At 37.7% G+C, this 16,984-nt stretch overlaps 1 protein-coding gene across 3 annotated transcripts; it reads right to left on the reverse strand.

The window, feature by feature from the left end:
- Window positions 1-10,736: 10,736 nt before the first annotated feature.
- Window positions 10,737-15,485, reverse strand: LOC133818499 (fluoride export protein 1). 3 transcript variants are annotated; one of them, XM_062251399.1, is made up of 7 exons: window positions 15,234-15,485; window positions 13,534-13,929; window positions 13,279-13,356; window positions 12,446-12,544; window positions 12,011-12,203; window positions 11,434-11,858; window positions 10,737-11,144 (listed from the first exon to the last, which is right to left on the reverse strand). In XM_062251399.1, the coding sequence occupies exons 1-7, from the start codon at window positions 15,234-15,236 to the stop codon at window positions 10,929-10,931; spliced, it is 1,410 nt and encodes a 469-aa protein (XP_062107383.1). In that variant the 5' UTR covers window positions 15,237-15,485; the 3' UTR covers window positions 10,737-10,928. The 3 variants fall into 3 exon arrangements, with proteins under 3 accessions (XP_062107383.1, XP_062107385.1, XP_062107382.1); XM_062251401.1 differs by having other exon boundaries at window positions 13,534-13,945; XM_062251398.1 differs by lacking the exon at window positions 15,234-15,485 and adding an exon at window positions 14,463-15,167.
- Between the last annotated feature and the right edge of the window lie 1,499 nt (window positions 15,486-16,984).

Consider the following 16,984-nt stretch of genomic DNA (forward strand, 5'->3'; position numbering starts at 1 on the left):
GGTGATCTACACTTCCTCCCGTATAACATCTCGTAGGGAGCCACTCCAATCGTTGATTGGTAACTATTGTTATATGATTCAATCAACGGGAGATACTTACTCCATGATCCCTCAAAGTCGATCACACATGCTCTGAGCATATCCTCCAACACCTGAATCATCCTCTCAGACTGTCCATCAGTCTAAGGATGGAAGGCTGTGCTGGACTTCAACTGAGTCCCCATAGCCTTCTGCAAACCACCCCAAAACTTGGAAGTAAGGATGGGATCTCGGTCTGACACTATAGACTTAGGAACCCCATGGAGATGTACGATCTCCCTCACATACAACTCAGCATACTGATCCACAGTATATGTCGACTTCACTGGAAGAAAATGGGCAGACTTGGTGTATATGTCCACTATCACCCACATCGGGTCATGATGCCCTACAGTTTTGGGTAAACCTCCCACAAAATCCATCGTAATGTCCTCCCATTTCCACTCGGTAATACCCAAAGACTGAAGCAACCCTGCCGGTTGCTGATGCTCAGCTTTCACCTGCTGACAGGTTAAACACCTAGCTACGTACTCTACCACATCCTTTTTCATCCCGGGCCACCAATATAACATCTGTAGATCCTGGTACATCTTCGTGGTACCCGGATGAAGTGAGTACGGCGTCATATGAGACTCATTCAATATCTCTCGTCTGAACCCCTCATCATTTGGAACACAAATCCGCCCCTGATACCGAAGCAAACCAACCTCAGAGATAGAATAGTCCTTAGCTACTCCCGTTAAGAAATTCTCTCTAACCTCCTGTAACTAAGCGTCTACCAATTGCCCTTCTCTAATCCACTCTAGCAGGGTAGACTGCAGAGTAATATTGGCCCACCGGCCTACCACCAATTCTATCCCCGCTCTGATCATCTCATCAGCTAACTCTCTCGAGATTTGGGTGGAACAATATAACTGACCTGGGCCTCTCTGACTCAATGCATCCGCCACTACATTGGCTTTCCCCGGATGGTAAAGAATATCGCAATCATAGTCTTTCACCAACTCTAGCCAACGCCTCTGTCTCATGTTCAGGTCTTTCTGTGTAAAGAAATACTTCAGACTTTTATGGTCAGTGTATACCTCGCACTTCTCCCCATATAAATAACGTCGCCAAATATTTAGTGCGAATACCACCGCTGCTAGCTCCAAATCATGGGTAGGATACCGTTGCTCATACTCCTTTAGCTGTCGTGATGCATAAGCTATGACCTTCTCATTCTGCATCAACACACAGCCTAAACCCAACCTCGATGCATCGCAATAGACAACAAACTTCCCTTCCCTCGAAGGAAGAATTAACACGGGTGCAGTAATAAGTCGTCGCTTCAGCTCTTGGAAACTGTCCTCACACTTGACTGACCAGATAAACTTCAAATTTTTCCGTGTCAATTCTGTCATCGGTGCCCCTATCTTCGAGAAGCCCTCCACAAACCGTCTGTAATAACCCACTAGACTAAGAAAAATCTGCACCTCCGAGGCATTCCTTGGCCTCGGCCAATCCCTAACTACCTCTACCTTAGATGGATCCACCTTAATCCCATCTGCACCCACGATATGTCCAAGGAATGTCACTTCCGGTAACCAAAATTCACATTTCTTAAATTTGGCGTATAACTGATGCTCCCTCAATCTCTGCAGAACCTGTCGAAAATGAATCTCGTGCTCCGCCTCTGAACTGGAGTACACTAAAATGCTGTCTATGAAGACAATAACGAACTGATCCAGGAAGTCCTTGAACACTATGTTCATTAGGTCCATAAAGACTGTTGGGGCATTGGTCAAACCAAACGACATGACCAGAAACTCATAGTGCCCGTACCTCGTTCGGAAGGTTGTCTTCGGTATGTCCTCATCCTTGATCCTCAGCTGGTGATAACCAGATCGAAGATCAATCTTCGAGAACACCGTCTTACCCTGCAGCTGATCGAACAAGTCGTCAATCCTTGGTAAGGGGTACTTATTCTTGATAGTCAACTTGTTCAATTCCCTGTAGTCTATAAACATTCTCAAAGTCCTGTCCTTCTTCTTCACAAATAAAAATGGAGCACCCCATGGCGAGTAACTAGGCCTGATGAACCCCAAATCAAAAAGCTCCTGCAACTGTATCTTCAATTCTTTCAGTTCCGCTGGTGCCATCCTATATGGTGCCTTCGACACTAGCTCTGTCCCTGGCGCCAACTCAATGACAAACTGAATCTCCCTACGTGGCGGCAACCCCGGCAAGTCCTCAGGGAACACATCCAAGAACTCGCAAACCAATCTGGTCTCTTTCGGTCCTGTTGGCGAAACCTTGGTGGTATCCACCACACTAGCCAGAAAACCTATACACCCTCCTTGTAACAGATCCCTAGCTCTCAGTGCCGAAATCCTGGGTACGCGGGGTCCATGCACTGCTCCCACAAAAACAAAGGGATCCTCGCCCTCCGGCTCAAAGGTCACCATCTTCTTCCTGCAGTCAATAGTTGCTCCATATCTAACCAGCCAATCCATACCTAAAATCATATCAAAGTCCTCCATACTCAACTCAATCAAGTTTACTAACAACTCTCTACCATCAACTATCACTGGCAATGCTCTAATCCACCTCCTAGATTCTACCAGTTCCCCTGAAGGCAAAATAGTCCCAAACCCTGAGGTACAATACTCACTAGGTCTACACAGTCTATCAATCACCTTACTAGAAACAAATGAATGTGTGGCACCAGAGTCAATCAATACAGTAAAAGGAGAGCCAGCGCTAGAAAGCTGACCTGTCACTACCGAGGGACTAGCCTCAGCCTCCACCTGCGTCAGGGTGAACACTCGAGCTGGAGTCAAGCTGTCCACCTTCCCCGTATCTCCCTTCTTCACTGTCGGGCAATCTTTCTTGGGGTGTCCCACCACCCCGCACACGTAACAAGCCTTAGCCCGACACTCGCCCGGATGGCGTCTTCTGCACCTTGTGCACTTAGGATAAGTCCTTCATGTATCACCGCCTCCTTGACGGCCACCCTGTATACCCTGACCTCTCCTATCAGGACCAGGAGCGGTCGAAGCATCAGGGGTCTTCCTCTTTAAATCACTGGGGCCTCCGCCCCCTACCAGAACCAGAATATGGAGGCACCGCCCTGCGGCCCTCCCGCTTCAATGCACTCTCTCTCCATATCTTATTTTCCGCTTCCTCAGCAATAAGAGCCTTCTCTACAGCCTAGGCATAAGTTGTCCCTCCAAGAACCATTGTAATCCTCACATCTTGGGCTATCATAGCATTAAGCTCTCTAATAAATCTGTCCTGCCTAGCTGCATCAGTAGGCACAAGGTCGGGTGCGAATTTCGCAAGCCTGTCAAACTTTAGGGCATATTCTGTAACTGTCATGCTGCCCTGAACCAGCCACACGAACTCATTTACCTTCGCTGCCCTGATGGCAACATTATAGTACTTCTGACTGAATAGGTCCTTGAATCCTTCCCAAGTCAAAGCAGTAACATCTCTGGTCTGTGATGCCACCTCCCACCAGATTTGGGCATCCTCTCTCAGCATATATGTGGCACAGGCCACTCTATCATGTCTCTCTACCCTCATAAAGTCCAGAATGGTAGTAATCATGGTCATCCACTATTCAGCTTTCAGTGGGTCAAGTCCTCCCCCAAAGATCGGGGGCTACTGTTTCCTGAACCGCTTATACAACGGCTCCCATTTGTTCCCGGCCTCTACTGGCTATACAATTGGTACCACTGCAGGTGGCACAATGGGGGCAGCACTCCCTGATGGAACCTACTGTCACAGAATTCAAATCTGTTCATCCTGGCTCTGTAGCCGTGCTTGCATGTCAGCCATAAGCCGCTGCCAGTTCTCAGGGATTGGCGGAGGGGTCTGGCCCTGATCATCATCTCTAGTCTTAGACTTGATGCCGGCTAGTTGCGTAGATTTTCTTGGACGCATACTTATCCAAGTCAATCTGTAATCAACGACTCGGCAATCAGACTATGATGACAGGGTAATAATCCTTTCATGATCCACCGTTAAAACTCCAAACATTCACAAGCAATCAAAATATAACAGTTTATCCAAATATTCATTCACATGCATAGCAACGCTGATAAGCACGCCTCAATATCATCATGCAATAGTCAAGGGCCAGGCCCTATCAGTATCTCATGCTCCCTATTAGCCAAATAGATATCAACAGACATGTCTCATTCAGATCATTTAAACATATAGTCATGTATACACATTTACCAATCCCTGAGTCGAGCTTGTCTTTCGCGGCGAATGTACATGTCCAGCCAGTCTTCAGGAACCCTTAAACCTAGGACGCATTGATACCAAGTTGTAACGCCCTGGGTAGCCAAGACCGTTACACTATGTGTTTATAAAGGTGCAAGGCTTGCTAATCAAGTCATTTAACTCGAAACGTGTCACTAAAACTACAATAGAACTAGGGTTAAAAGATTTTGGTCTCAAAAGCTTCATTTCTTATAAACAAACATTCCTTTTTACATGGGATTCCAAAAGTAGTAAAGTTAAAGAACGTTTACAAAGATTCAAGATTTAAATACAGTTGCTAGCCACTCTAAGGCAAAACAGACAAATAGGCTTTTCTCATCCTGTTCCATTCATTGGCCGCGGCGGCCGATCAGCTGGTTATGTACATTCAGCCCCGAAGCTCTCCATCTCAGGACTGGTCCAACTTGCCTTTGCCTTTACCTGCACCATGTAGCACCCGTGAGCCAAGGCCCAGCAAGAAAACACAATAACAGAGCATAACCATTAATCAGACAATCAGATAACTTATACAGTATAAACATGTACTCAACGGTCTAAGGATTCATGTTATTCAAGTATTCAGCATACCAAGTATATCACTTCATATCAATAATCAATTCACATATGATAGCCAGGGTTAACGCCCTTAGGTCGCACCCACTATTTATCCCACTGACTCCGGCCCGCTTAAACTGAGCTCAGTGAAATTAAGCTGTCCTCAGCTACCAGTGGCCGAGCCGCGCCCTGTGCGCAAGTATTTTTTACGGCACCCTTAGGTCGTTTATCACATGTCCCATGGCATAATACCATCTATGACATCATACAGATATAGGGAGCTCTTAGTCCCATCACAAACACATAACTGGGTGCAATTCTCTTACCATTAGATTCGCTAGCTTTGTTCAATTTGATCCTCAAGCACGATCCCGCCTGAGCCCTAGCGTACACCTAGTCACAGCCATAGATCAGAATCATCACCAAACCTCAAATCCAAAACCTAGCCTCGGGACCAATCCTGAGCCCTCGGGAAGCCCTAATTCCACCAAACGGAGTGGTGGAATCAAACCCCGAGCCCCGGGAAAAAACCCTAAGAAATAACCTAAAAACCCATTTTTGGAAACAGGGTAGTGCTACAGCGCCCTAAGGAGAGCGCTATAGCACTACAAATAGAGCCAAAAGGCTCTAGAACTTTAGGACCTAGTGCTGTAGCGCCCAGTGACTAGCGCTGTAGCGCTAGTCACAGCACAGCTTTTTCTCCTTCGAATTTTCCCGAGCCAAACCTTCTCAAAACTCAACCAAACTTCAAAACAAGCCTCCCAACATCCTCAACTCATCCCATACGTCCCAACCATGCAAAACTCAATCACATGTTCCCCAAATCAAGGAAATCACCATAGCTGAACCTAAAGCTCAGAAACTCAATAAAAACAACAATTGAAACCACATAATTCAAGTGACCAAGATCAGAGCTTCTTACCTTAAATAGAGGATTTCAACCTTAGGCTATCCTCCACACTAGCTTAACCTTCACCTCCTTAAAGCTTCAGCCTCAAATCCCTTGAATTCCCCATCAAAACTCAGCTCAAAATCCATAACAATACTAAGAACTAGAAGTGAGTTACAACCTCAAAACCTTACCTCAAATGATGAGTATCCCCTGCCAATTCCTCAAGCCAAACCAGGGATCCTAGCCTCAAGCTCTTGCCCAAACTCTCTCTAAGTTTTAGCTCCAAGAAACCTCAAGAATTGGTGATGAGAAGCCTAAACCGTTGAGAGAAACCCCTGCTTTTCCCTTCCTTCTTTTCTCTTTCTTTTCTTTCTTCAGACCTCTACTGCCTTCTACACATTTCACCAAGGTATAAAGTCTAGTAATACTTATCCCTTATAAGACAAATGACCAATTTTCCCTCCCCTTTATAACTAAGGTTTTAAACCTCCTAGGGGCATTTTGGTCATTACATCCAATTCGCGCCAATTCCCCGAATGCCTCTAATATTTACCGCTTACTTCCCGACACCTAACTAATCACTAATTACATTCCTAAATATCAAAATAAACTCTAATATATTCTCTAAATTCTCATAAATACCCCCAGGCTCGACCCGAGCCGGGTATAAATCCCCGTCGTGGCTTTTTCGCTAAATTGCTCACTAGGATCGTCTCGAGTCACAGATTACAATTATATCCACATAATAATGTGGTCTCGACTACTTATCACAAATATATACAGTTATGCCCTCAACGGGCCAAAATTACGATTATGCCATTCTAACCTAATCAGGGCCTATTTGCATACTAATACACATAGTCATGCATCACAGATATTCAAATAGTCATATAACATGCTTTTAAATCATTTAATCACATATAATCCAATTATGCCCTCCCGGCACACTAATCAAGGCCCTTAAGCCTTATTAGCAAATTTGGGTCGTTACAATTTTGATGTGAGGCCTCTATGTCTTCTTTGGTAAACATGGGAGCACTCCAAGTTCTATGACCTTCACCTAAGTCCAAAGGAGAACTCCATATATTTTTATCTTCCGTTCTACCTTGACCTGGACGACTACTGTTGGTCCCAGGTGTTTTCCGATCATCTTTTTTGCACTCCTCAACTACCATAACATCATAACTTTTCATTGGAAAATCTTCCCTAATATATGGCCCATCAACTACTGCTACATCAGCAACCAGATCGTCATTGACATAAGGATCGTAGCCATAGGGCTAGTTCTCCATTGTGTCAGGAACATATGGTGGACCTCTAACAAGGATATCATCATGGGCAATAATGTTTGGATTTGTCTCTGGAACAAATTCCCCAACCTCACTTTGAGTTCCCCTGAAACCATGACATGGGGGAGAAATGTTCTCTTCAAATCGAACTTCTTTATTAACGTTGGGAGAGGCCGAAGCATTTCCTAAACAATCCTTCTTAACCAATGTTACGCACAAAGGAATCATCTTCTCAACAGATTTTGATGCTAAGTCCATGAATGCATGAACATGCCTATCAATTTTCATAACGGTAGGTTTAAAGGGTTTTGAGAGACATGTGTACGGGACCTCAAGTTTCAAGTCGTACACACATTTATCCACTTCAAGCTCATCATACAAAATTTCAACCAGTTCCTCGTACGTCACACTCTTCTCCAAAGGGCGAACTTGATTTTCAACATCCCGGAAAATCCAATCCTTATATTCCAGTTCCCAAACACCATTGTATGCAACAAATATAGAAATAGTCGAATCTATATTGACAAAAAAAAACAAAAAAAAGGTCAAATTTAATAACATAAAAAAACTGCAAAATATCAAGTTCCATTGATTTTAATCGAGTTCTGTCAAGATCAACATGTCAAGGTCCATCGAGGACAATCGAGGCTAATCGAGGTGGCCAAGTATGGAAAAAAATTTCTACATATTGAGGTCCATCGAGGTTAATCGAGGTGGTCATCTATAGGACACTTCGGGTCCCTATCAAGATTCATCGAGGCCAATCGAGGCTAATCGAGGGGGTCAACTCCTAACCTAGATCGAGGCATGTCGAGGTACATTGAGGACCATTGAGGTTAATCGAGGTGGTTATCTACAGGATACTTCGGGTCCCTATTGAGGTCCATCGGGGACAATCGAGGCTAATCCAGGTGGCCAAGTATGGGAAATTTTGTCTACATGTCGAGGTCCATCGAGGACCATCTAAGTTAATCTAGGTGGTCATCTATAGGACACTTCGAGTCCCTATCGAGGTCCATCGAGGACAATCGAGGCTAATTGAGGGGGTCCATTCCTAACCTACATCGAGGCATGTCAAGGTACATCAAGGACCATCGAGGCATGTCGAGTTTCATCGAAACTTATCGAGGCAGACAAAGAACCCAGAAAACAAAATCCAAAATGCAGGCACAGATCTGTTCGAAATGGTTAAAGAAATATAAATAAACAAGTTTAATCACTACAGTTACAGAAAATATACTTATCCATAATTTTTTTGCCTCTAGATCTGAAACCCAAAGTGTTGTTTTGCCTTGATAGGATTCAATCTTCCCCAAAACACAACCTCAAAAGCTCGACCGGATCGATTCAATCTTGGTGGCTGCCTTGTTTTTTTTATTTAGATCATGGAATTAGAAGAAGGGGGAACTTGGGTGAGGGTGAGCTTGGACATGAAAGAGAGAGGGGGAACTTGGGTGAGGGTCTTTCATATGTTAGGGGCATTTTAGGAAATAATGGGAATACAAGTATAAAAGGGTTATGTTCACATAGGCTAGAAAGTTTTTGTTATAGGACCTCATTTAATACACCATTTCTCAAATTTCCCTATGTTAATCATGTTGTGCGAATCTAATTACATTTATAAATCATGTTGTGTTGTCCCAAGTATGATAACTACTATGTGGTAATCATTATCATTGAGGTTTTAGCTAAAAACATGGTTTGAATGGATAAACAGTGTGAGATTTTTTTTCATTTTACACTATTAAATTCTATATTGATTTACCATTTTTTTTTAGAAAACTACTTACCAAGAGGGGTATTTAGTAACTTAACACACTGCAATTCCTATTCCTTATTTAAGCGAATACATATATTAAAGTGACATTTGGTTGGAGGGAGTGAAAATAGAATAATAGGAACATGAATGAGAAAAGAAAGGGGAATAGAATAGAATAAAAATTAATATGAATAAAAAAATTGATAATTTTTTTTTTTAACTTTGCATTGGAATGGTATTTCCTCCCATTTTCAAATGGAATAAATCATTCCACCAAAATTGTAGAAAATTCATTCCATTGGAATGACATTCTGTTGACGTCGTTTTTCGTCAACAGTGAAAGAAGAGCACGTAAACAATAATCAGTAATGGCCGATAAACATATGATAATGCACACGATTTTTTACGTGGTTCAGCAGTTAAATCTGCCTAGTCCACGAGTCTTTGTTATTAAACTCAAGATGATCTCTGAAAATTCTCCAAGGGTGAATTCTTCAAAGTTTTCTCTCAAGAACACAAAAATTCGATCATTTACAATGGTGCATGACCTCTCTATTTATAGAGAAGATTTCAGAATACTATCCCACATATTTTGGGTAGTTACTCTTTATATGCAAATAAATTAAATGGCATTAAATGCCTGTAATCCGTTATAAAAGGAAACGTCCCCTGAAGACCAGGGGGCGTATAACTGATCAAATAATATCCCTTAATTGTAGGGGATTTACAGTAATAAATGTAGACCGCGTCTTGTTCTTGGTGATTCATTAGGATATCCAAAGTTATTATCCTATATCACCAAGGTCCTATTCTCTCCAGGTTTCCTATTGACTTTCGAGCCATAACATCTCCCGAGGCCACATGACTTCGAGCTCATACGCGCATCAGGCTCGGAGCCCCTGATCCAAGGTCATCCCTGAGAACAGATGCACCTCGGGGCCTACCTCTCGAGCTCATGAGGATTTCGAGGCTACCATCTTCGAAGTCGTCTCTGCTTTGCAGGCTTGATGTGTAGATTTCGAACATATTCCAGACTTTACAAGTTCATTCTCTATGAATCCAGCTTTCGAGGTCACAACTCTCATGGCTCGAAATCTGGGTATAACACATTCCAATAAAATGCAATCAAACAAATGGAATGAAAATTGATTCATTTCCATTTCATTACCTCCAACAAAACATCACTATGGTACGTTTACTAAATTGTAATCAATGGAGAATTGAATGGAAATAAGATATAAAAGAATCAGAATCACTATTTGTATTATGTTGTTTACTAAAATTGTTTGGAAAGAATTGTTTGGAAAGAACATCAAAATCATTTTATGTTGTTTACATCATCAGGAAATGTAATCGGAATGTTTAAATTGATTAAATTACTCGTTTTGATTAAAAAAAATAATAGTTATTTTGTGAGATATATTTTCAAATGACAAAATTATCTTTTCAATTTTTATTTATAAAAAATAAAATAATAAAAATAGAAGTCATTACACTTAATGGTATTCCTTAAATAAGAGGGGTAGAAGTATTTTCATTCTTTTCACCCTTATCCCACTAAATTTTCTCATTCTTTGTTTTATTAAACATTTGAATGTGAATCGTTACAATACAAAAATCATAACAATGCAAATAATTCTCACAGGAAGTTTCCAATGATTCTTATTCCTATTCATGATAAATAAATAAATAAGTCAATGGATTCAAGTTTTTATGTTTTATATGTTTGACTACACACTTTAGTGCACTTTGTTCTCAAGTGTAATCATTAACATGTCAAACCAAATCCATAAAGTGATGTAACTTTGTCCATTAAATTTCTATGATTAACATTAGGTTTCTTACAAAAATGCATTTGAGGATCCATACTTTGAAAGTAAAATTGAATTAAAAAATATAGAAAAATGAATTAGTGGAATATTTGCCGACAATAAATTATGAAGAAAAAATGATATAAAGTTTAATTTTCTTTTTACTAATATACATGAAGATGAGCAATGGAATAGGATAAAATTATTCGAGCTTTTCAATAAAAGTAAGTTATGCCATAATACGTGTGAATTAATTAGGTTGTAGAATTAATTTTTTCAATACGATCTCTAGTTTCATACATAAAAATAATCCAACCCTAGAATGGAGAAGACTCTTATGATCCTTTAGTCCACACTGGTACAGAGTAGATAAGAGTTCCCAAGCCAAATGAGACGCATATAGTGATCATGGCATATACATATGCTCTCCAAGGATGCTTACTTTCTCTCATTGCGTTAAACTCAGCAATGAAGGTGGAAACCGTACTCAAACAACCCAAAAACCCAAGTTGTATGCCTGTAGTTATCGTATCACAAGTCTTAGTGTTCACCTGTACCAAATAAAGAACAGTTTTAGCTGAATTCCTCATATATATGATGTTACCCTAATTCAGACACAAACATATTGTGAAAACGATGAGGCATTCCAAGTGTACACTTCTTTAACATAATTTGTACACTACACATTACATAAATTTATAACAATAATAAAGTGAGATATGAAATCACATCAGAAAGCCATATTGCATTGTGGTCTACACTTCTCGCAAAGAGGAGGTTGCAAGTTCGAACTCCTCCCAAAATCTACAAATAAAATAAAATATAAGATAATAATCATACCGCATTTCTAATAGTAGAGAGTGCAGCCATGATACATGCTGCAGACACATTTGCACTTAGAGTACCAAACGGAATCCATTTCAGCGAACCCGCCCTTCCTAATCCACATCCATTAAGTCGAGCTAAGAACCACCTGATCCACACACCCAAGGGTCCTACTATGCAACCTAACCAGAGTTGAGCCTCACTGCCATCGTTTCTAAACTCCTTTGTCAACATTATACCACTCACACTCAACAGTAGACATAGAATCAGAAAGAATACCACCATGACAGCTATGTGACGCTCGCGACTGTCTACTCTCCACATGCTCTCAGAGCTATGAATGCTACTCTTTTGGTTTGTTATTTTCTTTTGAAGAAGGTGCCTAAAACCCTTGGCTGTCTCAACTCCAAATATAATAGAATAAGCAGCAAGAAACAAACCTGCAAATAGCTGTAAAAGGATCAGCTTGGTAAGTAGTTGAACAATCTAGCAGCAGTTCTCAGCCTAATATAGACAAAATAAAAGGTCACCACTTGTCATGATTGTAAATACCCCAAATGAAAAACATTCTCATAATATCAACATCTCTTACCTATTAGGAAACCGAGCACTGATGAAACCCAGTGGCCTTCGACACTAAGTTCAAGCATCTTTTGGTTCCAACCACTGAAAGTTGTAAGGCTTCCTAGGTAACCAGTTGATAAACCAATGGCTAAAAAATCAGACACGTGGGATATATCTCCTTTGAAAACAACACCAAACCACCCCATTAAAAAAGAGCCAACCTGAAAGAAAGCAAAGTATTTTCGCTTGAAAAGTGTCATAACCTCAGTAGTTACAAGAGCTCTTGGAAATTGAATTTAAATTCCATAATCATGAAATCACATGCAACACAACTTCCTTGTAATAATTGTGACGAACAATTTATTCATAAAAAGGAAAATATAGAAGAACACTATATTGATGTAGTCGTGAAAGTACAGAGACAGACAGATGGATAGACAGAGAATGAGAGTGAGAAAGAAACCATATTAGAAGGAAGGTCGAGATAAAGAAGACTTTCGTTGCTTGTTATTCCAGCAGTTCCAGGGCCGAATAGTTTTTGTAGCAAATACCTCGTTAGAACCTACATATGTAACAGGCAAGATATGCTGATGAGAAAGATAAACCAAATTGGAACTTTAATGGGAATGTATTTATTTTTAAAAGTGTTCCTAGGTAGGCCTGCAATATTTGGGAGACAAAAAAACTCTGCAAAAATTTTGTAGCACTGCAAAATAATGTAAATAAAGAATATTCATATAGAGCATATGGCATATTAAAATTAGTTGATTTGCCGAAAAATTATTGCACATTCTATTCAGCAGGAAATGAGACTTGCCAATGTGTATTGAAACCAGAGAGCCAGTGAGAAACTAGATAGAGAGCAAATGTATGAATAAAACCTCGTTACTAACTGAACTAGTAGGGCACTACATAAAATACTTGATTTATATAATCTTAACCTGCTAGATAGAATTACTTTATCTTCACTATATCCAGGTAGCTCATAATAACTGGTATACAAGTTATTAGTTGCTGCAGAAACATTATTACATCCTAAAGCCATTAATTTGATTAGCCAAAATCAAGCTATGGGAAATCAAAGATCTTTGTATTAAGAACTTGGACGGTTTTACGGACATCTAGTTACTCATATAGTACCATTATTTGTTTTCATTTAAATAATTTCCTTCTTTCATTCAACATACTATCTCCCGGACATAAAGAGTGAAGAAAAAGATATATAAAGAACACTCGTACAAATACTGAAAAGGAGAGCAATTGATATTTAAATAAGGTGATGCTTAAGTATATTACCCCCAAAATCCCAAAAACAGCCAAATGAGTGAGACAGGAACTGTACTCCAGCAGCTTTGGCACCTCTTTCTTATCATTCTGCAGTAAAAATAAACAACAAAATCAGCACAAAGACCTTGTAATGTACCGACATTAACGACTGTATAGACCTAAACTGAACTCTCTGTATCATTATCAAAAAATTAAAATCAAGAAGTTGCAAGAATACCTTCTAAAGATAATAAACAACAGGAAAAAACAAAAAAAAAAACTTACTTGCATTTTGCTTTCAGCTTGCACCATACCATCAGTTGTAGGATCATGAGAATTTAACACATGGGATTGTGAAAGAGTATCTTCTGCAATAGGAACAACCACCCCATTCTCTGATACATGATCGAAAGAAAAGCGAAGGCTTCCACTCCTACTGTTCCTGCTGTTATGAAGAGCCCTATCACCAATATCACCTGCCTCTGACACACTCTCGCATTCAATGGTGTCATCTATTTGTGAGGAGAGCACACCTGATAAACTAAAAGATCTCCTTCTCATTGAAGAACTAGCACTGCTTGTTTGGCGAAATGACCCACTTTGTCCAGGTTGAGGTTCAGAGTCACTTGTCACACGGTAACCTTCCACCATAATCATAGTGCTAGATTTTTCTTGGGATGACTTGAAAAGTTGTCAACTAACATATCAGGATTTGAATTCAGAAGGAAAAAACAGAAAAAGTATGGCTCAAAAAGATAATACGGCAACATGTAAGCACAATGAACAATTGTCATTCATCTTTCAATAAAACAAATGTATGTATATGAACAAAACTGAACCCACTTACAGTTACAGTTCTTATCAAACAAAAAGAAATAAATCAAACTTCAATACATACTTAGATACATGCGTAAGTTTACATGCTTAATTACATACATAATTTTATAGCATACACATTCATATTAATTTTGCATCAATCAAAAAAGAAATCTATTGCAATAAAATCTTCTGGGGTGTTTTTGTTGCATATATTTCAATCAAACCGAAGAGAAGAAACCTTCAATCAAAGTCATATGTCAATAAAGTCCTAAAAAATAAGGATGGATTGGCTGAAAAAAATACAAGGTATATATGTGTGTGTCTATATATATATACATATATATATATATATATATATATCAGTTGAGAACTTTTTGCAAGCTGTAGCATTATACCATCATAAGACTTTCTTAATTACATGTGAAAAAATTACTTGCTCCACTTCTTAGCGCCAACACTCGTGAACTCCAAATCTTGTCAGGTTTCAGGTACTTCATTGGAACCAAATTTAAATTTCAACTATTTCTTATAAGTCAAGTACCATACATATATATACACATGGCAGACCCCACCATAGTGATGCAAGAACAACCAAATAATGGAATATTAAACTTTTTTTCTAACAGTAAACAACAAACCAGCACCTGCCGCATCATATTAAAATTTAAAAACTAAAAACCCCAACATCACCAATTAAGAATCCAACTAAACCATAGTTCTCTAACAACTAAATTTTTTTACATAAGGAAACGCCACTTAGGGGGATAAGAATGGTGTGGTGACACTTAACTTACTTAACAATTAGCTTAGCTTTGTTAAGTAAATATTTAATATGTTGATTTGGACATCATCATGCTAAGCCTTGAATAATAATAACAATAATACAGAAGTAGTACAGCTAATGATGTTAAAGCTTGGGTTTATTGAGTTGGGACCGAGCATAAAGTGAATCCCATGTGACACACAACATGACAAAAGTTTCTTTTTATCATCTTTGAGAACAAATCACAACTGCTAAAGCGCACAAAAACACATTATTATGTCATTTAAATAATAAAAAAATCCACAAAACAAAATGAAAAACCAAACCTCAAATCCAGAATCATATTTGGAGATATTTTTGTATATATATATATATAAATAGAGGTCGAAAAGGTAAGAAGTACCATTTTTCCGAGAAGAGAACCACCAGAGCCCGACTATGACGAAAGTTGTAGAAAGATGCAATTAACTTAAAACTTCTACAGACAAAAATGGCATATAAAGAGAGAAGGAAAGAATTGAAAATGGAATTTGGAAATAGGGGTTTATATTTATATTATTATATTGGAATATCGGTGGTAAATACATGGATACGCGAGAACGCAATATTTCTTTATTTTATATAATATTTTAGGAGAGGAGGCGACGTAAGCTGTTGTACTGCACTACTTTGGCCCTTTGATTCGTTGTATTTTATATATAATACATATTGTAATAAATTAAATTCCTAAAAAAATAGAAATAAATTAAAATCCTAAAGTAAACTTTTTTAAACATATATTAAATTATTAATCACTAAATCAACTAAAAATTCTATAGATTACTTAGCAGAGTTTGTTTAGTAAATTTTATTGATTTATCCATTAATAATTTAAAAGGTTAAGTTTTTTTAATTTATTTTTAAATTTTATAATATTTAGTTTTTTTAGGATTTTAATTTATTTTTCAAAATATTTAATTTTTTTAAAGTACGATAACTTATTTATTTAAGGTTTTTAAGATTTTCACCTAAAACATAAACTATATATTAAGATTTTTTTGTTGCAAATATCCTAAATAATTTTGTGGGAAGTTTGTGGTGAAAATACGTAAATAATCTAGAAGGTTGCACTTAAGTTACTAAGTAATATTTTTACATAAAAAATCAGTAAATAGTCTAAAATATTGCACTTAAGTCACTAAGTATTTTTATTTTTTTTAGATAAAAATCAGTAAGTAGTATAATATGTTGCACTTAAATCACTAAATAGTTTTTTAATTGCAAAAGGCTCATTTTACACTAATTTTGTCTTGATTTTAATTAATTAATAAAAAAACTAAAAACATATATTTCTAATATTGAAAAGTTATTTGAAATCTATTTTAAAAATAAAAAATATTTTGAAAGTTTAAACATGAAAAAATTATTTAATATTAATTAAATTAAGTTTTAATTCAATTTAAGTTGTATAATTTTCTAAAACTTAATTTAAGTAAATTTAAATAATTTTTTGATATTAGAAATTTTAAATTAATTTTTTTTATAAAACAAATTTCAAAATAAAATATTAATTAAAATTAATACAGAATTAATGTAAAATATGACTTGCAACAAAAAAAAATACTTAGAGATTTAAGTATAACATTTCATAGCTAACTAATATTTGTTGTAAAAAATAGAGGAAATTACATATGTAAAATCCATAAGTTGGCAAACTTATATTTGGCATTTTTTATATTACTCAATTCATTTTATGGAAATCTCACAAAGTCAATTTTCTAATTACTTAAAGATTTTTTCTGGAAATAAAATATATTTGGTTATTTCTTTAAACAGTGGAATTTTTATTATGTCTTTTATATCACCTTTTATTAATCAATTCTGTATATTTCTGTTTGATTTTTATGAATTGATTATGTTAAAATCCTTTGTGATTTTTCGTATCAAATGATAGTGGCTTGTTTCCCTTTTTTAGTCTATCCAGGTTCATGTTGAGTTGTCAAATTATCTAACTAGCTCAGCATATTGGGTAACTGTAATGCCCCAAAATCCCTAATGAGGTTTAATGATTGGATTGGTAGGCCGGGAATGTCATAATTGATTTATAATGCCATTAAATGATTATATGCATGTGTTATGTGAATTATATTATTATATGATGATAAATGCATGCAT

The sequence above is a fragment of the Humulus lupulus genome, chromosome 2 (genome assembly GCF_963169125.1).
Source record: "Humulus lupulus chromosome 2, drHumLupu1.1, whole genome shotgun sequence".
NCBI lineage: Eukaryota > Viridiplantae > Streptophyta > Magnoliopsida > Rosales > Cannabaceae > Humulus > Humulus lupulus.

What these genes read in the sequence shown, in the direction of transcription:
- LOC133818499 (XM_062251398.1), bottom strand. An exon ending in TCGACCTTCCTTCTAATATG is followed by an intron (nt 12,204 to 12,445) that starts GTTTCTTTCTCA and finishes GCTTTCTTTCAG; the next exon opens with GTTGGCTCTTTTTTAATGGG. An exon ending in AGTGCTCGGTTTCCTAATAG is followed by an intron (nt 11,859 to 12,010) that starts GTAAGAGATGTT and finishes AGCTATTTGCAG; the next exon opens with GTTTGTTTCTTGCTGCTTAT.